The 22845-nt window shown below is 37.5% G+C and overlaps 1 protein-coding gene across 17 annotated transcripts in view; it reads right to left on the minus strand.

Annotated features, from left to right (window-relative positions):
• EPB41L3 (erythrocyte membrane protein band 4.1 like 3) overlaps positions 1 to 22845 on the minus strand; it is a 130336-nt gene that overhangs the window by 57603 nt on the left and 49888 nt on the right. For 12 of the 17 annotated variants that reach the window (XM_083748306.1, XM_083748307.1, XM_083748304.1 and 9 more), the window contains exons 2-3: positions 3606 to 3820; positions 496 to 693 (exon numbers count right to left, since the gene is read on the minus strand). In XM_083748306.1, the coding sequence (XP_083604432.1) occupies positions 496 to 549 (54 nt within the window). In that variant the 5' untranslated portion in view covers positions 550 to 693; positions 3606 to 3820. Of the gene's footprint in view, positions 1 to 495; positions 694 to 3605; positions 3842 to 22845 lie in introns of all 17 variants that reach the window. The other 5 variants (XM_083748310.1, XM_083748317.1, XM_083748316.1 and 2 more) reach the window with 1 other exon arrangement.

Consider the following 22845-nt stretch of genomic DNA (forward strand, 5'->3'; position numbering starts at 1 on the left):
GTGAAATTCTAGACAGGCCTTTCTTTGAAGAGTATGTGAACCAAAAGTCTCTTGACTGATAGAAAGCCTGAAACAGCACACTTCAGATAGATTCAGACACAGCTATAGAATCCAACTGCGGTACAGAATAACCAGCAATTCCCGATCTGTATCATTACTGTCTCTTTTCCTTGCTCGTGTTTCCCGCTGCTCTATACTCTCACTGCCCATCAATATCACAAGGGCAAATATATTTGGGGGGAAAGGCTGAATTGCTAGGTGAATTATCACATAGAGCCTTGGGAGAAGGATTATTCAATTTCTGTTTTTGTTTTCTACTGCCAGTATTCCAGACTGAATACACACAAACCACATGTTTTAAAAGCATATTTCCTTTCTTAGAGGTACTCTCCTTCTGATATAAAAGAGAAGTTTCCTTTGCAACCAGCCTTCATCAAATAAACACCTTAGAACATATATAGTAAAAAATCTTCCTCCCTCCCTTTGAGTATTTACCTCCACTTCACAGCCGTATTCTGAGCCATCTAGAAGGATTACTTTGCACTGCATATTTTTCGGTTTTTTGACAATCTTTAGAGGAGATCTGGAAAGCTTGCTTGAGGATGATTTCTGAGAGAGCTTGTCGTCTTCAAACTGCTGGTATTCCAGTTGTTTTGCTGCTGCAGCAGCAAATTCGCGTTCTTTGTCACTGCCCTACAAAGAGAAAATAGGGAGATTAAGTTCTAATTTCAGATTAAAAAAATGTGGCCGACTGCAGAGAGCTTTCAGAATCACAAGGTACAATCAGACATCCCTTACAGAGGACTAGTTAGAGCCACATTTTGAAACTGCAACGTAACTGCAGTGCAGAGAAATTTCATTCAATGTTTTGAAAAGCTTTTCTAGTCAATGAAACTGCGGCTCCATTTTATAACTGCTAATTCATAGTGTAAAGTGTTGAGAATTATCATTTCGGTATATGACATATATTAACCTTTGCAGGAGTCTTGAGTTTTATATTTCTAATAATTTAGTTTTTTCATCATAGGTACACACACAATATTTACATTTAACAGAGAGATCAGATTTGATTTTTTTTTTAATTTCATAAAATGTATATACCACTTGATTGTATATAACAATCAAGGTATAGATATAACAATATATAAAGATATAACAATAAAACTATCTCTAAAAAATTTGCAACCATAATTTTAAACACACAGAAGGTTAAAACTGCAGTGAAATAGACTAAATTAAAATGCCTACAAACTTTCTAAACATCTGGGCAGAGCTGATAATTCATAATGCATAAAAAGGAGTCTGAGTTTAAAAGATCCAATGTGACATATGGCTGAATGCAATATGCCCCCTTTTAGGAAAAAAGGGGATGACAATTATAGTCCAGCCAACACAGTATGCTCTTCCCACCTGACAGTTACATTCCAATGCCATTGCCACTTTAGTAGCAGCTAACTCTGTACACAGCTCTTCCGCAACTAGTTCAGAAGCAACATTTCAGCAGCAACTGAAATGTAGTAATACGTTAGTTAAAGCTTAGAAATTTAATCTTATTTTCATCTGGCCATCATAAAAAAAACAAATCTGATTCAGCTCGAAATGACTTCATAGTAAGTCAGCAGCCTGCAGAACTGACATCCATCACAAATTAATCCTCCAAGTCCGTTTCCTTCATTGTAACAAGTCTCCATGAGAATGAATCAAATCTGGCCAAAAGCCTTAATCTGCTTTCAGAGCCAAAGAATTGTGTGTTGCACAATATGTGGGAAAGTGCAGGGCTTCACTGAATATACATGGTGAGAGGAATTACATTTGCTTGCGAAAACTAGTGGGTGGTGCAGAGAAAACAGATACATACACACACACACACACACACACACACACACACCGGCTGGCAATGTTTAGTTTGAACTATAAACAGGAGCATTAGTATTTCAAAAGGGAAGGATGTGGATATCAATGTCTAGAAGTAGCTAACCAGGACAAAACTAAGCCGGGGAGAATTTATCCAGGTTAGACTGTCACAGAAGAACCTTTATAGTAATTTGTGCTGTGCACAAAAACATGCCAGGAACTATTAGAGCAGGACCCCAAACTGTCAAGATGTGTTCATGCACCTTCACAGGGAATTAAATCTCATCTTCCTAAAGAAGCCTGACATCCTGTTCATGCAGTTATCTAGGGCAAAATGACCAGGGAGACACAACTTGCATTCAGTATTTTATTTTTTTATTTTACATGCATAACTGCACATTCTTTCATGTGTGATGAACTCTTTTTCAAAGGTTATTTGTGATGCATTTCCACAAGCAATTTGATTATCTGGCTAATGGCACCATAAATTAACATCTAACAGGGAAGAAAAATTGTGTTAAGGCTCTTTTTGGATCAAGCTACCTTCAGTTAGACTCAGAGCAACACTGAAATTGCTCAAATTTTCACACAGGCAGACTTCCCACTGCTTTCTTTGTGTGGGGGGGGGGGCGGATCTAAATATTTATTTCTAACCGGACTAATCTATACATTTTGGTTAGTAACTTTGGTTCAGAGTTTGATATAATAATGTCTGATTAGCCCAACAACACCTCTTGTTGATGGAGTAAAGAATGTATGTATTATTCTAACCAAAGCCTACTATATAGTTAGTTAGAGATGGGGAACCTATTCCATACCTGCCTTCTTTTGAAGGGGGCAATGCAGCTGGTTATCCATGCACATCGCTCTTGGCTTAATGCAAATACACATGCCATGTCTCTTTAAACAAAGTTGTGAACTACAGTGGTACCTCAGGTTAAGAACCTAATTCGTTCTGGAGGTCTGTTCTTAACCTGAAACTGTTCTTAACCTGAAGACCACTTCAGCTAATGGGGCCTCCTGCTGCCGCTGTGCCGCCGGAGCACGATTTCTGTTCTCATCCTGAAGCAAAGTTCTTAACCTGAGGTAATAGTTCTGGGTTAGCGGAGTCTGTAACTTGAAGTGTATATAACCTGAAGTGTATGTAACCTGAGGTACCACTGTATTTAATCCCAGTCATTGTTGTCTGCCTCCTTTGTTTCCTTTCCCATTATCAACATTCTAATGTGAAGCACCTTGTTTATGTCCAAAAAACAATGCTTTATTAAAGAGGGGGAAAGCCTCAGGGCTGAGTAATTTTTCAATGTTAACACAACTGAAAGTAGTTAAAATGTAGTCATTTTGTATGTACCAGGCCTTAATGGATGTAAGCTTTTGTTAGTTTCAAACATCACTCAACCCCAAATAAAATGGGATTTCAGCAGGTGTTAAAGTGGAAATGTGTTTCCAAACTCTCCAAAATTTGCAGTTATCTAACACTGTGATGAATAGCGAAAGGTCCCCCCGCCTTTAATAATGGCAATAGGTTTTAAAAATTAAGCCCAGCATGTAAGACAATCTGACAAAAATTACAAAAATATTGTATGACTGAATTTGAGAGAGGGAAATAGTATCTAACCTCTCCCCTCCATCCCCAGTAGATCACCAATCAGTGTGCAAGAGTACTGGTTTAATCAGACTGATATCTGTGTCTAAGTAATGTTATGTGTATCTTAAGACTTTTAAAGAAATTATCCAAGTTCGGATCTTACCTTTTTCACAGGAGTGCTGTGAGCTGCAACACCAGAAAATTGTTCTAATGCATTCTGGTGCTCTTCACTCAGCTGCTGTTGCTGTTGCTGTTGCTGTTGCTGTTGCTGTTGCTGCTGCTGCTGTCCTTGGGCCCCTGTCCCACCCGATCCTTGTTGACCCGAAGCTTCTTTCTGCTCTTGATCCTGATCCTTTGATTCAGAATCTGATCCAGATTCTGTAGTCATGGTTGATTATTCTACAACACAAATCAAACTATTCAGTATCATAAAAAAACCAAAAGAAGGCAAAAACTGAATTGACAAACAAGTAAGATGGTTTTAAGTGTGGGTGGCAAAGTTAAGACCATTTGTGGGTGACAGGGAGTCACACCCACCCACCTATCTCTACACACAAGGGGATTTTTTAATTAGTTGTCTTCACACCTGCTCTCCTGTCCCCTCACCACACTTAGGTGGCCTGAATTTGTTTGAATGCAGATTCTTCTTAACTCTGGTCACTGAATCCAGCTACCAGAACTAGTCCTACTTAGGGACTTGTTTAAGATTGTAGAGGACTATAAACCATTTGTCAGATAACTAATCACCCTTTCTCCAACTCTTCCAACAGAACCCCAAGAAAATTAAACTGAAAACATCCTGTTCCTACTTGGTGGCTCAGTGCAAAATCTCTGTGCGACTCAGGGATATCACAAAAATAAGGGTCTCATTATGGCCTGGCTGTAGCACATTTTAAGCATTTAGACAATCTTAAAACTCAAGAGTAAAAGTTTTCAAATGAATAAATGAAGCATTGTCATAATTTGAATCTATCAAAAACAAAAGTATGACTGTAACAATCTGATTTTGTTAATCAACATGTAATTTGCCTTAAATCTGGTAGCCATAATAGTTTATTTAACTGACTAACTATGCAATTAACAGAGGGGGAAATACTCCTTTAAAAAGAAAATCAGTATTTTTGCTGGTAAGGACCTGTCCACTACCTACTGCTATGTTCGCATTGTGATGTTCTTCACTAATCATCAAATGGGGTCACTGTAGTAATGACTCAAAATCATCACTTAGATGGCCCACCTCAAACTCTTCCCAATTAAATATATTGTATGGGGTTGCCTATCTTCAGAAGGGTGGACTAAAAGTATAACAAATTTTAACTATGGTTTAATCATGTGATGGCTGAACCAGGCCACGGTATGAAAGTCTAGTATTACAATCTAGTAAAACAGCCCTAGTAAAAATAACAAAATCCATTCTTGCAATCCTATTGAAATTTACTATGAAATATAAGCTCACACGTGCCAATGTATCAAAAGTTATCTATGGAAGTTACAGAGCAAATTGTACATTAAAAAGTTTATGAAAATAGGTTTGATGTATTTATTTAACAAAATTTATATATCACTTGATTGTAACAAACGCCTCTACACACTTTACAAAAAATAAAATAAAAACATTTAAAATATAAATAATAAAACAGTAAAACAGGTTTTTTAAATGATAAAAGTGCACCGGGGGGGGGGGGTGTAGCCTAAAAATTGCAGCCTGCAAATAAACAACAAAGGAAAAGAAACTGGAAACACGGGGTGCAAATTCTCACATGAGGTTTATTGCAACATTTCTTTTATAAGGAAACAGCAATAATAAACTTATTGACTTCACTCCATACCAAAAGCAAAAAAGAGTATTTGTGAAAGGCATTATTATAGCCAGATAGCTCTGGAAACTGAATACAAATGAACAATAAATATTTCATCAAGCAATTAAGGGGGAAAGAAGGGTTCACTAAAATGGCTCATTACAATCCTCAATAGACTCACTTTTTTTAAAAAAAATTCAGGTCTAATCTTCTTTTCTGACCTATTTTTTTATTTTTTTTTTGGAAAAGAAGTATTTTTCTTCTGATTTCCTTGCTGAGCATTTGCTTTCTTCTTTTCCCTCTGATTGATGACTACAGTGCACTTTCTGTAAAGGCTTCACTGGGATAGTTCAGCTTATTGCCTCATCACTTTTTTGCTGGAGAAACATCATTAGTACAACCTATTGCTTCTACAGTTGCTGTGAAGTGCCTTTGCTTACAAGGGGTGCATGCACACATATTATTCACCATTTAAAAGCTTGATTAATTTAATGCTTTAAAAGACAATATGTGTTTGAGACAGAAGTTCGTCAACAATTTGTCCCAGCTATGCACAAAGTACTGTAATTCTCTGTCTTTTCTCTAATATGGAACATGTAGAAATATCATCAGTGTATGATCAAGATTTTGCCCCTGAACTAAAATGTGACCTGACAACTACATAGCTGGTAATTATAAATCACTAACGTTTCTTAAATTTCATATTTATTATGCTTGAGTTGCTTACATCTTACTGTATCCTAGAGAAGAGCATGGCTGGCAGTAGCAATCCTCCCAGGGGACAAGGATATATAATGCATTATTTTGTGAGTTTATTAAAAGCATGCAAGATCTGCACACCTGCCTAGCCAGCACGAGGTTACCTGTATATTTCATTTTCCCCATTACTAACACAAGCCCCTGAAATGAGTCTAAGATGTCTAGAATGCCTCAATATCCTATTCTGTTTTTTCTATGTGGATCATATTGAACTGTGCTAAAACATGCAACAGGAAGCAAAATGTCTATATTTTAATAATATAGCAAATGGGACCCAAATTTTCAAGAAATATCCACATGGTTCAGTGATACAAGAATATAAAAAAGGCAACAAGAAGCAAAAAAAACATACAATCAATGGGCAACTGCTTTTATGTGTTGTTTTTAAAGCGATATAAAATAAAAACATTCGAACACAATTTACATTAATGGCCGTTCGGTCACTGGTGTAAATTCTGTAAAGATCTTAGGCAACACAACTAATATTTAATCAAATCAATAGTTTTTAACTATAAGAATTTAAGGATCTCACGACACCCATTTTCTGTTCATGATCATATTATGCTCATTAGTGCTGTCATATATTCAGTTTATTTTAAAATAATCAACAGTAAAATGCCAACAGAAACCAGAATGATGCGTCTTCAAGAGACTTTTTTTCCTTTGTTCTACACATTGACTACTACAGCACAAACAAAAATACCCTTACTTTATGCAAATGGGGTTATTTAAGCATTGCATTTTAGTTTTGCTCATCTAGGTAGATATGTTTCTGTGAATGTCTCTCTATGCTCAACATCTAAATGTGAATGAGACTGCCTCACACTTTTAAAATGGTTATCCTAAACTTAACATATGCATACTAATAGGCTCCAACTCCTAGGGGCAAGGTCCTTTTGTCGTCCCCTCCCCCATTGAATATTTTAGGGGGCTGCCTCCCCCCAAAGTTGTGCATTTGCCACATCTTGTGATGGATTATGTGGGGTGGGGCTTACATGCCCCTCCCCATATTGTATTCAAGTTGGAAACCCTGCTAGCAAGTAGAAAAACAGTATGTATTAAGGCAGCCTTGATATTTAACCATGACACGGGGGAGAGGTTTTTAACAATTCCCTCTACATTGAGGGAATTTTTTTAAAAATTTATACTGGCCACAGAAACACAGTGCAAGCAGACCTTCAAAACACACATGCCCACATTAATGCATAACAACAGCTGTTTCCTATATATGATTAGTCTATGTTTTTTTGGGAATCCCTTTTTAAAAATCATTGAAACCATTTGCGAAAAATGGACATTTGAATAGAAGCCTTCATTTCAAAATTGTAAATGCCATTCTTATTAATATCAGGGCTTAAGTTTAAATTTGCAACTACTCAAACATTTTCTCCCAAAAATGAACTACGATCCCCTAAAAATGGAGTTTGTGATCCTTCTTTGTGCTAGGTGTAACATACAAACAAAGAGTAAAAGGCAAAAGTAGGGCACAAAGACAGATGTTCTGTGCCATCAAGCATCCATCACAGTGGTTGAACAGAAGATTAAATCTTAGGTTATTTTCCACATTAAGGGGAAAAATCCTTTTGAGTTTAACCATGAGCACTAGTCTCTCTTCAAAGTCATACAGCTTGACCCTGAAAACATCTTCCAGGTGCACCTTGATCAATTGCAGATGTTTCCAAGATTGAACTAGCAGCTGCTACCACAATCAGTTTCAACTGAACACTGAGTGGAGTAAGCAAAGTAAACAAACCCTAACTTTTACTCTTAGTCATCAAAAGAACTGTTTAAAGAATTCTCTCCTCCCCCACAAATCATCCCTTTTTGTACCTACTGGGTTATCCTAATTTATGTTCCAATTTAGTACACACACTACAATATGATTCTTGATGTCTGCTTGCTTTCGTTTAAACTTTGTAATTGTTTGGGATAAAAAATATTAAACTCTTGATAATAGACTCGTCTTCAATTCATGGGTCAGATCCTGAGTAATGATGGGTATAATAGTAGCACTACTGTCATATGAATGCATAGATAGATAGCACTATAAATGTTAAACACTGCTAATACAAACAAAATCTAAACCATTTCCATTTTTGTCTTGACTTCAGAAGCTTGTGGTATATGAGGGGATCTCCGATGCAAGGCTAGCAGTTGCATAATTTATTAATAGGTTGAGAGTAAGTTCATGTCCATTAGACAAGCAAATTATAGTTGTATCTATGCAATCTATTGGTCTCCACTGGAATCAAGTACATTAAAAGGAACTGCTTCTGCCAGCTTGTCACTTCTGGCAACATATGTACATGAAAATTAATAATCACTCACGGCACAAAAGAAACAGGGTATTTCTAGAAGATAATTACATCTTTTGGGAAGTTTTTGTAAATACATGCATGAAAAGTCGAATAATGAAATGAAGACGACAGTAATTGCAGAGCAGAACCCATCAGATAGTTGTTTCTATTCTAGTAACTCACTCTTTTCATTTCTATTGGTGCCTCTTAATTAAAACACGACGTGCAACCAATTTCTCCATTCTGAGTGCAAGAGCCACTTATACTGCTTGTCTGATCCCACAACAGAGTTTGAGTGGGATTTACAGACAAAAGTGTGGCGATTCAAGCTGAACAACTTCGCGTACGCAGAGGTTATCTACATTGACATAAATTAACAGCAACACTATTATAGCAATTCAGCATTCTTTTTTAAACTTGGGTGGGGGGCGGTGTAAAAAAGTATTAAGCAGATAATGGCTTACAACAGTAACAAATTAGGAACATAGGAAAGCTACCAAGTCAGACCATTAGTTCATCTAGTCCAGTACCGATGACTACCTGCAGCATTTCATGTTTCGGACAGGATTGGGTAGTTTTCCACTCCACCCAAAGGTACCAGTAACCAAACCTGGAAATGTACCACAGCTGCTTCCTAGAGGTATTGAACCAGGTATTGAACCTAGGAACTCGTGCATATAAAACAGATGTCCTTGCTCATAGATAACTACCGAGCACATAAAAATCTTAAATCCACAGAAATTGGACAATTTCTAAGCACGTTATTTATTATTGTTGTTGTTTCAATTTATAACTCATCCTTCCTCCCGAAGGAGCCTACCTGTATGTACAAACCAAAATATTAACCTACCTGACTTGGATAATATTTGTGAAAGGCAACCCCTTTCCCACACTTCCTTCATCTGCTGTGCCGATTTGGCCACAGTTGCTCTGCCATAATTACCGTGGGTACCTCATCTGGGCAACAACCCAGAAAATGGCTCAACACAAAGTCATGTAAAACTGTTCTAGTTAGCTGAAACACCAGTTTCCAGACAAAAGATAGACACAAAGGATGCTCTGGTGCTTGCATGGAAGTTCACTCATGCTGTCCTAAGTAGTTATTATTCTGGATCGGCATGATTATGAGCTCACTGGTGCTGTGGAAGAATGTTTCAGGGACGGGAGCAGGATTCCTGAGCAAACTATCATTCAAAGCCTGTATGCTAGAGTTACAGCTAGAACAGGTTTTCCCGTAATGGTGTTTTTAACAGGATTAGGAGAAATGGAAGAAAACACAGTAATCTGAGCAAGGAAGCAAACAACACACACACACACACACACACACACACACACACACACACACACACCATCCTGACTCCACATTTTACAATTTAGCATACCATTGCTAGAAAACCTGTTTTAGCTGCAACCCTAAAGAGAGAACCAACAAGATCTGCTTATTAACTTCAATTAATTGTTTCAAGATATATGTTTTTCTAACTTTGAACATGATTAGTTGATTCCTTACTAGAAAAGGGTAGAACCTCTTTGCCACATTTTGTTTGGTCTTGGTTCATTCCGACCTTAGGAAACCCCTCTGGTGAATCCTTGTCCTGAATTTTAAGTACTTTGTGAAGTGCTTTCTTTGTCATACCAAAGACTTTACCAAAGAACACTAGCACTTAAAAAGACAGAGGTGCAAGTACCTTTTGTCCTGGCATGTTGAGGAAAGTTTCACTGGACTTCAAAGCCAGCAGTAACTCACTTAAAACAATTGAGCCTTAACTTGAAACATGGAATTGAGTCAAGAGTTCTTGGACTTTGAGACATGGTGATATGCCTCAAAATATCATCGGGAGAGCAAAAACTGATGCTTAACAATATTTAATTTTAATTTAATGTATGCAGTCCTCCAGGCTTCTTTCTCTTGCCCTCAAGACTCTCACTAGGCCATGTCCCCTCACTGGTCCTGCTCTGCATCCTCCTTGCATTTTCTGCCTAGCTGGAACTTGTCCCGGAACTGTGATAATGTCTCTTGTTGACCTGAGAGGAAACGGGAAAGTGGTGTTTCTGTGTTAGTTGTATCTCTGGCTTCTGCATGAATGAAATTTAGTCTACCATACAAGTAAGAGAAATATCCCTGCCCATTTTTTCCCTGGCCCCACTGAAAGTGGAATGTGGCCCCTGGTAGATCCCCATGAGGCAATGTGGCCCTCGGATTTATAACTCCCAAGTTATAAAGTTATTCAGGGCAATTGTCATTTGGACTGCTCCTCAGAGATGCAAGCATAATGAGGTTATTCACTATGGCACAATGCAAGTTATATCTTTTGGGGAGTCATTTACTGGTGCTAGGGCGTAGTTTTGTCTTGAACAAAATACTGGTTGTAAATAAATACACACTGAATTTGGCTCTGCTGAACATACATTTAAGCTCTGAAAATCATTCATATAAACATGCTCCATAATTTCAGAAATGCCCTGGGGTTTTATAATGCTTAAGGCACATATGCTGGACATTACACTTTAGTCACACACCACACACATATTCTTTTTGCCTCTTGGGTCCTGCGGCAAACAGCTGTCATTAATATTCACCCCTTCTGCTAACACTTTCCTTAATCCCAGTAGGGCTTCCTAGCCTATAATTAAACTTTCCAGCTGCTGCACTGCTAGACAGAACCCAAATGGATCATTTGCTTTTAAAACATTCCCTCTTTGCTACTCCAAGGATGAATCCGAAGAAACTTTTTTCACAATGTCATGGTTCATTCTATTTCTTCCAATCTATGTCATGTACTAAGTGCTTCACATTCCCTAACATTACATTCTGACATGATAGGGCAGCATTTTCAAAAGTGCTACCTGTTTCATGTTCAGAACTACTTAGTGAGAGTTGAAAAATCTGAATGCATGGATGCAATGTTAATATCAGAGGAAGGGTTTTGTTCAGTTAGAGTCTGGGAAAGTTAAGCTAAGGGGTAACAATCATAGTTAGGCAACAATCATAGCTTAATGGCAATTTTAAAAACCAAAGTAGCAGAAACACAATTAAATGAGAGATGTATTATTTACATGCCATAAATGTCAAATCTTTAAAAGGAATGAATACATACACAGACATACTCTTCAAAAAATTAAGAAGGTACTAGGAAATTATTGCTATCCAATTAACGAAAATTCTGATCTTCCTTCAGACAGGGAGGTGCAGCACATACACCCCAGCAACAAAATCCTGGTTCTAGTTGTTGCTGGGGTGTATGTGCTGCACCTCCCTGTCTGAAGGAAGATCAGAATTTTCGTTAATTGGATAGCAATAATTTCCTAGTACCTTCTTAATTTTTTGAAGAGTATGTCTGTGCATGTATTCATTCCTTTTAAAGATTTGACATTTATGGCATGTAAATAATACATCTCTCATTTAATTGTGTTTCTGCTACTTTGGTTTTTAAAATTGCCATTAAGCTATGATTGTTGCCTAACTATGATTGTTACCCCTTAGCTTAACTTTCCCAGACTCTAACTGAACAAAACCCTTGTTTCATATATATATATATATATATGAAACTTCTTCAGCTTGAAGCCTAACAACCCTATCATCAAGTTACACCCCAAGTATTTCAGTGGAGCTCATCTGAAATGTCCCTGAACATCTCATCTAATTTCTCTCAGCATCTTCAAAACATGCAACCTGGCCTTGCAAATGAACTTCTTCCCCAAAAGCCAACATTGTGTTGCATCATACACACTCCCAAAGTGTTTATTAAACAGGGATTAAACTTCTACATACAAGCAAATCCTATGATTCATTCTGAATCAAAATATAACCAATTTTCAAAAAGGAAATCAAAGGCACTTCTCCCACTACATAAAGTAGTACTGCTACAATAAATACATCAATTTTTTATTGTTATTTTAAATATATTGTTACTAATGATTACTTGGTTTACTAAAGTATGCACAATGTCTCTTTTTTCAAGTTACATTTTCTACAGATCAGTTTCATTTGTTGAGACCTTAGTGTTACATTAGGAAGAAAAGAGGGAAAGAGGTGGAGGGGGGCATGGTGAGTGGGGTGGCAATGCTTCTATTCTACTTAGTATATGTGTGGGGTTTTGTGTCAGTGTCACTTGTGTGGGAATACCTTTATGAACTCCATTCAAAGGAAAACTGGCAAGTGCCCACCAGCCATCTCAATAAAGCACTGCCCCAAATGAATTGCTTAGCCTCCTGACAACAGCAGCATTCTAGGTCACTTACCCTTTTTGTCACCCTCAAAATATTTAAAGTGACAACATGCCTTGGCTGTCCATTTTGAACTGCACAGCAGAGATAAAAAGCAAGTACTCCGGATACCCGAGATTTCATGTTGGAAGTGATTAACAGTTTAAACTGAGATATTCTCCTTTTCTGAAACAGTCTTCTGTTTAAACAAGGGAAGATGCCAAAGTATAAATTTAAATGGTGGCATCAAGCTGGTCTTCTTTCACTCATGGAGATGATTTTGATCAAGTTGATGCCTTTGCTAACGGAGGAGGCAAGGTCAGGGTTTTGCCAGCAATCCCCTTCCAAAAGCAGCTCTGAGGAGTTTGGGGGACCCTCCAAAACAGGGTAGAACGTATTGTCAGAGCTTCAAGGTGAAGAACAAACTGGCACTCCCTCCTCTTTCATTAGTGGAGGTGTTTGATGGATCAAAACTCTTCTGTAAATGTAAGGGCACCAGCTGGATTCCATCCACTGGATTTAACACTGCTAATCGACCCATGTGTAGATTATGCTATTTTCTTTTTTAAAGGCCATCTCCATTTTGTATGCTTAATAACTAAACAGCCCTGGCAAAACTTATATTCAGATCTGCAGTGATTTTACTTCAAAACGACTGATCTGTTGTTTATTTTATGAGTTTACAAGATACTTAACTTCCCAATTATAAACATGCTAGGCTAAGAAAGAAGGTGGTTATCAGCAGGTTTACCAACAGCTGCTTAAGCAAAACCTTTACCAAGTGGTATAAAGGCATATATATACCGGTATATATCACTGGATGAGAGTTAGAAATGTAAGGGATTCTAACTGAGATTTTGCATTAAGGAAGTGCAGCTATAGCTATAGCTGGGCTATATCCCAGGTTCAGCATGACACATCCATAACATAAAATGTGAGACATCCCTACATCAAAGGACAGGCTATGGAAAACACTACTTCACCCTTTCTCTAATTAACACCATGCCGCAGGCTTGAGGAAAGAGAAATGGCACACTACAGCAACTGCTGTTTAGGATGGCACGTCCATTGCAGATGTTTAAAAAGGTAAGCTTGTGTGAAATGTTTGCAGCTGAAAATTTAAGCAAGTAAAAGAAGTTATTTGGTAAAATATATAATTTTTTGTTAGCTGTTGTAGATTTGGTCATAGTTCAGACTGGAAAATGTTCATGCACATTAATAAAAATATATACCATTTCTGATGGCACAAGATTAGACCATGATGAACATGTTCATTCAGATTAGCTGATTATATAAACAAACAACTCCTTTTGGTTGTTTTTATTTTTAATATTGGGGGGCCTCAGTGTGTGTGTGAAGACCTGATGAAAGAAAAACAATAAAATGGAGGAGAGCAGTACAATTTCTGCTGTGCAGCAACAGTGATGTTTCTAAGAACAATAAGGAGCTGAGGATAACAATTTCTTCTGCATAAGAGATAATTAAAGAGAAAATAAAAATAAGTAGGAACTTAACACAAGAATGGGCAACAATACCACTTTGACAGAGCTGTACTTGATGCAGGAACAAATAGGCTCCTTGAACCAGCTGTGTGCAAATTACAATGTCATTAACTGAACACAATTTACAGCCAAGAATATATAAATGCTCTTAAAAATGTATCCCCCCCCAATAAAAGGAGAGTATATTGTTCTGATACTTTCTAAAAATTTACTTCTAGTCAAAGTTGTTCTTACAACAGCAATTCATGCATAAGTTCCTCTCACATCCTGTTGTCATATTTATTATTTCATATCACACAACTATATCTCTATACAATTGTAGCTCCCAGTAGTTTCCCAGATATCATTATCTGTTGTTGTATCAACATGACTAAAAATTTTAAAAGGGCCTTTTACTTGCTTCAACTAGCATTACTGGGACTTGCACATACTACCAGATTTGCATGAAGTCACTACAGCCAATACAAGAATTTGAATATCGTTTGTTAACAAGAACTCAGTCGTTCCTTCAAATCTTTCAACAGAATGTATTAAAAATGCCACTGAGACCATTCCAATGTCACTCATTTATGCTGCCTGTCTCCTTTTGAATGATAATGTGGGTAAAAGTTTTATCAAACTTCTCTGATCTGCAACAATAATTAACAGTGTATGGATAGTAAAGGGAAATGGAGAAGAGTACACTTGGAGATACACAGTGTACATGAACATTTCAAAAGGTTGTATTACTTCCTTGGCTTAGACTGAAGCAACTACAGCTTTTATAACTTTTTCCAGTGCTGACAAGAGAAACAAACTTTTTTTTTTTAGTGCTACAGATGGCATTCATCTCTATCATTGAATCTAGATGTGGTAGTGCAACTGATGGGAGTTGGGAGTCCAACAAGATTTAGACTCTACAAAGCCAAATTCCGTATTCCTTGTGCTCTACTATAGCAAATGCCTGATCTCAAGATAACTCCTGGTACTCAAGTTTCTGAAATGCTTATATTTAGTAGGCTCAACCCATTAAACTTAGAAATGATTATGCTTCCAGCTCTACTTTTATGATATAAAAATGCAATAAAATCTTTCAGTTTACCACAATGGCATGCTAAAATTGCATTCCATTTTTTTTAAAAAATAAAATTTGAGAAGCACAGGTTTGCTCTGTGTTCGTATAAATCATGCTATATAGGGTTCCATGGTTTTTGTCTTGGTTGTAACCCTGAATATTGGTGTATGGCATGTTTATAACTTATAATTCTTGACATTATATATTACAGTTGCTCAAATAAATATCTATAGTTTTATTACAAAGTCAGCAAAAATAGTAAACTATCATAAAAACTTCAACAAGATAGAGAAATACAAATGTTAAAGTTTACTAAATTTTAGATGCAAGTTGTAGTGCTCTGGATCAACAATTGTTGGATTGTGCCAATCTTCTTTACTAAAGCTTATTTTCATCATTTCTGACAAAACAGATTTAGTGACCTACACACAGAATCTAAACCATTAAGTTCAAAAGAACTGGAAATCCTGTTCTCTATTCTGCACTCTCAGTCTGTTGCAGTAGAAAGAATTATTCACATTGCTCACACTGCTGCTCCAACAAAGTAATAAAAAACAGCAATGTGCTGGCACCAAACTAAAAGGCCCTTATAATTGCCATGTTTCAAATTCCATTTAGTCAGCCCCTAGCAAAGAGGCTACAAAACTCTTTAATAAATCATAAAACCAGAGGGGGGAAATTAGGTCATCTTGTCCATCCCCCAACATTTTAAACTTGCATTCTCCATTGTACCACTGAATACTCGGTCAACTTGTAAATGATTCAAGTGATGGGATTTTTACTGGCCCCCTGGAGAAACTGCTCTATAGTCCATGAGTCCATGAGTGAGCTCTTTCCTGATAACACTTTCTCCACCTATTTACCCATTTTAGAGGACAACATATATATTATATTATATTATTGCCATTACTATTTTCATACTTTTTGATAATTTAGCAAAAGACTTTGCATTGTTCACTGATCCCCACCACCACAAAAACCTTACTGCTACTTAAGAAACATTCTGTAACCCATTATAATTTGCTGCTATCTGTGTAATTTAGGGGCACAAACGAATGAAAATGTGTTACCTACAACAATAGTAGATGTGTGCACGCACAAAATTCCAAATTATTTCATTTATTTAGTAGATTTATATCTCACTTTTCAACTGGAGTCCCCAAAGTGGCTATCAAGCATTTATAAAACACAACACAACACATGCTCAAGAAACAAAACAACCATGCCTCCTGAAACAGAAACCAGCTTTAAATATTCCTTCCTACAGGGCAGTTGCTAAACATTAGCTCTTATGATGGTCAGCCCTGATGCTCCCTTTGTCTAACTCCCGCACTGCCTTCTTCCTTTTCACAGGGCACTTGATGTCAGTTGACTCTCTGACATTGCTTTGATATCAGAAAAAGCAGATTGTTTCCTGAGCAGCAATACTGGATTGGGGGTGGGGGGTGGGGGGTGGGGAGGACAGTGGATAACCAAGTAGGTGACCAAAAAAGAAGTGCTACTGAAGAGATGAAATGTAAATATTTGTATTTATTTATAAAATTATTTATATACTGCCATCTCAGAAAATATCAGGGTGATGTACAATAACATGTATACAAATCATAAAACACCCTTTAAAAACAGTGCAAAATAATAATTAAAATCGAGAATATTTTAACCAACTGCTTAGACCTGTCTGCATAAAAAGGTCTTCAAGAGATGCCTGAAAGTCAAAAGCAAGGGTGTCTGTTGAACCACTGCAGCAAGAGTGTTCCACAGCATGGACGAGTGACACCAAATCCCCAACTTCTATTGGAGGCCAGTCGGGCCTCCGTATCTAAGGGAACAACCATCAGTGTCCATCCAGATGATCTCAGTAACTAAGCTGAGATATAAAGACCCAGGCAGTCCTTAGGTTATCCTGGATCCAAGTGGTTCAGGACTTTGTATATCAACACATGAGCTTTGAACCTGACCCAGTATCATATGGGCCTGCAGTGCAGACCTTTTATCAGAGGTCCATAATGTTGAAGCTCTGGCCCCTCAGCAGCCTAGACACTGACTTATGCACCAGCTGGAGCTTCCAGGCCAGGTCCAAGGGCAGACCACATAAAATAAACATGTACTGCATACAGATTATCAAAGTCCTAAGTTATCATAAAGAACACGCAGAATGAAGACTTTATGCTTGGTAGCTTTTCTCCAGCTTTTACACATCTTAACCAAACAGATACAAGTGTGGAAGTACTCATATAATATTTAATGTACAATTCTTCCTGATATCCAACCTGGTTATTTCTACCACACATGCATGTAATGGTCCTATTTTGAACAGAATCATAGGATTGCAGAATTGAAAGAGACCATGAGGGTCATCTAGTCCAGCAGTGTGCAATGCAGGAATCTTTTGTCCAACATGGGGCTTAAACCCATGACCCTTAAATTAAATGTCTCATGCTCTACCGACTGAATACATTTATATTACTGCAAAATTGAAAGTGAACACACTTCTTACATCAACCCTTATGTGAAAGCATGCTACTTCTTGTTCACTTCAAACTGATTGCCCTTCAATTTTAAAGCAATTAGCTAAATCCTGGCTCTTGCAGTGTGAGACACCATGAGGCAAGAGCTATCTTTCCACACACTATTACTGATCTTATCTGCTAGTGCTATTATATTCTCTTTTCAGTCAACTCTCTGCTAAGCTGAAGAAACAATCACTATTTGTTACATTAGCAGGTCCACACCTCCTGTTATCTGTTTGACCTCCTCTGTAACTGTTCACATTCTAATTTATAGTCACGCTTTAGTCAAAAAATCTCTTAGAGAGCCTACAAAAATCAGTATTAAAATAGTGCCTGTCCTCAGGCTTACAACCTAAAAAGACCAGTTGCAGATAGGTAGCCGTGTTGGTCTGCCATAGTCAAAACAAAAGAAATTCCTTCCAGTAGCACCTTAAAGACCAACTAAGTTAGTTCTTGGTATGAGCTCTCGTGTGCATGCACACTTCTTCATTGAAGAAGTGTGCATGCACACGAAAGCTCATACCAAGAACTAACTTAGTTGGTCTTTAAGGTGCTACTGGAAGGAATTTCTTTTGTTTTAACCTAAAAAGACATCACACATAAAGAAAAAATAGAATGAGAGAGAAGAGGGGAAAACAAGCTCAAGTTCTTAAAGTTAAAATTAGATATAACAAGAATTTTAAACTATATTTTAACATCTCTATTCTATATCTCACATTTATAATTTCTTTTTATTTAAAAATATATTTATCTTCTTGAAATTATATCTAAACAGCTGGAGAAATGCAGTACATGTAATAAAATTTATTTGCACACAAAACGTCAGTATTGGGAACAGCAGAATATTATTTCTCTTCTTGGGTTGCACTGCTAAATGACCTTGAGTGGTTATATCACTCACTGCTTTCTTTTTTCTCCTCTCTCCCATCATCTATTTTTATCATGCATCTCTTCAATGCAGGTACCACTGTATATGATATTTATAGGCTCTTGTGCATTAGAGATTCCACAGAAGAGGATGAGAAACAGAACCATAATTTCAAAAGGACTTACTGTTCAGAAGTACCATTAAAATTGGAAACTACTCATATTCTGACTAACACAGGTTTTGGCTTCAACTGCTTATATAGGCATGAATTCAATCACCAGGTACCGATCCTGAGTTGGACATGGTGCTAACAAAAACAATCCATGTCTGAAAGTAGAGCTTTATACACTGGAGGAAAGAGCTTGGATTTTGGCCAGGGCCTGACATGCCTTCAGACCCCAAATAAAATATTTACGGGGGCTCTGGGGTCCCCAAATTTGATAAGTGGTGTGCGCGCACCACATATTGTGATCAATTATGTGGGGTGGGGCTTACCTGCCCCTCCTATTTTCTGTAAGATGGCACCCCTGCACACAATTATCTCCATGGTGCAATGGTGTTTGACACAGTGTGTGTTGAAATCCACTCACTGAAGGATAAACGAGGCCCTTTGTGTAGCGATACATTAAGGAAATGGGCTAATGCTATGACATAGCACCCATGGAGTGGTCCGCAGCAACCAGCATGGCCCTAATGATGTCACTGGCCCATACTGGGTATTGCTAGACACTTCTTTGGTACTAAACTAACGGCATCTGCACAACAGGATTCAAGCCACAGATGTTCCTCCTACTCTGATGTCCTGAGCTGTGTTGTTATATTTTACAAAGTGAGAAAATTGCTCTCTTTAGGCTTTAATCTAGGCTTTATTTAGGCCTAAACCAAAACTAAACAGAGTCATGCTTCTCCCACCATATATAATAGAATTCAGAGCTACCACAGATGAATAGCAGATTCTTTTTAATAAGTGTTCTGACATGAACTATATTTCTGTTATCGCACAAATGATGCAGTTCAGAGAAGCATACTTCTACCACTGCTAATCCTTGACCATCCAGGCAAGAACAAATCTATATAAATAGATAAAAGGAACTTATAAGTGTCTCTCATACCTCCTTTTGCCCCCATTCAAAATTACCTGCTCATCCAGTTTTTAAAAATCTCCTAACATCCAGTGTTTGAGGGAAAAGGTCAACTGAATGCCAACCTAGCTAAGCAATGTTTCAATACTTCAGTTTCAATTTGCAAAGGGTTTCGTAATATGTGTTTGAGAAGCTAAGAGCGCAATAAAAATGGACACCCCCAACATGCTTCCATGTGCTGTAAAGATCTTGTTTGAAAAGGTTACAACAGAAAAATCCATGGGAAAGATGAAGAAGTCAGACCAAAAATACATTTTTTTATTTCAATATAAATCTGAACTAGTAACATTACCTTTCCTTTGGTTTCCCTGTGACAAAAGAAATCTGCTCGGGGGGAAAAACAGCTCCTAATAGGCTATACATCCAACACTTGTCATACCAAGAAGAGACCCACTGATTTCAGTGAGTCTACTCTCAGTATGACTTAGTTGGATATCAACCAAAGAATTTAACCTGCCTTACCAATTACATACATACACAAATACACACTCTCTCTCTCTCTCTCTCTCTCTCTCTCACACACACACACACACACATATACAGGAGCTGCTAATGAGCATAACTATTGGCCATTGTACAAATTTGCTACAGCTCATGAAGAATATGCATTCTACTAATTTCTTAGTTAATATACATATTCTCCAACAGGCCTTGGGCATTGTTAATATCTCAACAACCTTTTATGAATTCTCTTGCCATTGTGCAAATGCCCCAACAGAAGTTGGGGCATGTGCCTATCTCAGCTACATTTTTACATTCTCTGGGCAATAGTGCCTGTTCTCCAGAAATTATGCATACATGCCCTTGATTTCTATCCCTAGTTGAAAACTGGGCAAATCATTGCCTGCAAGCTGCAAGCAGCCTGCAGTTGGGAAGATATACACATTGGTCAAAGCCTCTTGGAAAATATGCATACTGACTGGGAAATGAGTACAATTCTTTCTTCATGGACATATGTGCACATTCTCCACAAACTGTGAACGTACACAATGGCCAGTTGTTATGTGCATTAGCTGTTCAGCTCACATTCCCCCTAACATATGTACAATACACACCTGGGAACAGATTTTACATGATTTATCTTCTGTGGAGAATACTACATTCTAGTTTAAATTTGTAATCATCATAGAAACTTTACCACAGAGCAGATACACATATTTTAGTTTTACAGTGTGATATTAAGGTTGTGTTTTTTTTTTTAAAAAAAATCTAACTTCACTGTTACTTGCTCCTTAATAAATGTGCTTAAGATTGCAGCTTTAAGATGCAATCCTATATGGATTTGCTTGGAAACAAGTCTCACAGCAGTCAGTGAGGCCTACTTGCAGTAAGTGTATATAGATGACGCCTGCAAATGTTACCATTTTGTTTTACATTTCTCATTGTCCTCCCTGCCATATCTTTCTGTATGCATCCATGGTTGCCAATCCCATTAGCATCTATATTACTTTTGATGTGGGATTCTCAAACCTAAAAGACAGGTTGTTCATCTCATTTCACTTTATACATAGCAAGGCCTGGGAGAAACCATGGTGATACCAAAACTAGTTTTCTTTCAGATGCTGTCGGTCATGCTATATATTTTGTTGATATTTCATGTGGTTGGTTAGGAGATTTCATATTTCTCAAGACGCCAAGTTGTATATTCATCTCAAATCTCAGATCAAATACAACTTCAATCTATAACTAGAAATCTTGTCCAACACTTTTGCTGGATCAGTGCAAGCCTATTCATTGCTATTCAGTTGGATGTGCCTTTGAGGTCAATGGGATTTACTTCCCAACAAATATGCATAGGATTACACATACAGTGGTACCTCAGGTTAAGTACTTAATTCGTTCCAGAGGTCCGTACTTAACCTGAAACTGTTCTTAACCTGAAGCACCACTTTAGCTAATGAGGCCTCCCGCTGCCGCTGCGCCGCCGGAGCACGATTTCTGTTCTCATCCTAAAGCAAAGTTCTTAACCTGAAGCACTATTTCTGGGTTAGCGGAGTCTGTAACCTGAAGCGTATGTAACCCGAGGTACCACTGTATTTGCAAACCTCAAGAGACAGGGTAGACTCAGGATCAATCTGATTTTGTTAGTACACACAAAGTTAAATTATAAACTTTGCTGAAACTATATGTAATTTGTAAGGAGACACTGAATGGTCAGAGACAAAGTATCTTGAGACAACTAAATTTTAGTTTCTCAGAAATCCAACAGATTACATTTCTCTAGAGGTCCCTCTGCCCCCATGCCTATAGTGACAACATGGTAGGAGACAGAACAAAAAGCCTGCCGAATCCCCCTTGCGGAAGCTATTAAGATGTGACATACTCTCCCTTCCTACACTCTACTCTGTTTGTCCTCTTGGAGGACTACAGAAAACAGCAAGTTTTTTGTTTTTTTTTACCAATAATAACCACAAAGGTCATCTTCAGACCTTATGTCCACAAACAAAGAAAAAAATGCTGTGTTAAGTTTTATGTCTTTGGACCACAGGAATACCCAATATCTTGCGATACCAGTTATTTTGTTCATTGAATGAAGAAATAAATTCAGTAAGATTTATTTTGGTTACAAGCTTTGTGAAATCAGACCTCATATTTATCAAAAATTAGTCTAAAGATAGGAAGACATTAAACATATTTCATAAATAATTCTATCACCATTTTACTGGATAAGTAAAAGGTTAAAAAGTTAATGAAACATATTTTATATAATTTTAACAATAGTAGGCATGTTTAACTTAACTACTAAAAATCTAAAGTCTGGAGAGGAGCAATCATGAGCTGCCTGTTATAGAAATTAATTTTAGTTAGCATTTCTCTCAACATCCCTCCTAGCATACATTTCTTGGATGTTTTTACAACTTGTATTTCTTTGGTGAATGCAGTGTTAAAAACTCACACACACACACATATATATATGCACACTAGGTGTCAAATGGCTCCTTAAAGCAGGGTTACAGTCATCAAAATGGAATATCTAGTTGCCATTTTTGGGTGACAGGGCTCAAAAGACTTTTGGGTTCCTGAAATCTGTTCTGATTGTACAGATAAAATAGTATGGATAACATTCTACAGGATATGCTGTTGGTATGTGCAAACAAGCAAGATCCCAGGCATGCACTTCCAGGTGGTGGAGATGTCAGGAACCATCCCAGCACCCAGGCATCTTCACTTGGTTGCAAGTGGTCAATAGGCAGGTGCAAAATGTGCCTGGTGAATTTCGATTGCTGGGTAAAAGCAATCCATCCATCTACAGGTAATACATTCTG

The sequence above is a fragment of the Podarcis gaigeae genome, assembly GCF_964106915.1.
Source record: "Podarcis gaigeae genome assembly, chromosome: 7".
In the NCBI taxonomy this organism is placed as follows: Eukaryota; Metazoa; Chordata; class Lepidosauria; order Squamata; family Lacertidae; genus Podarcis; species Podarcis gaigeae.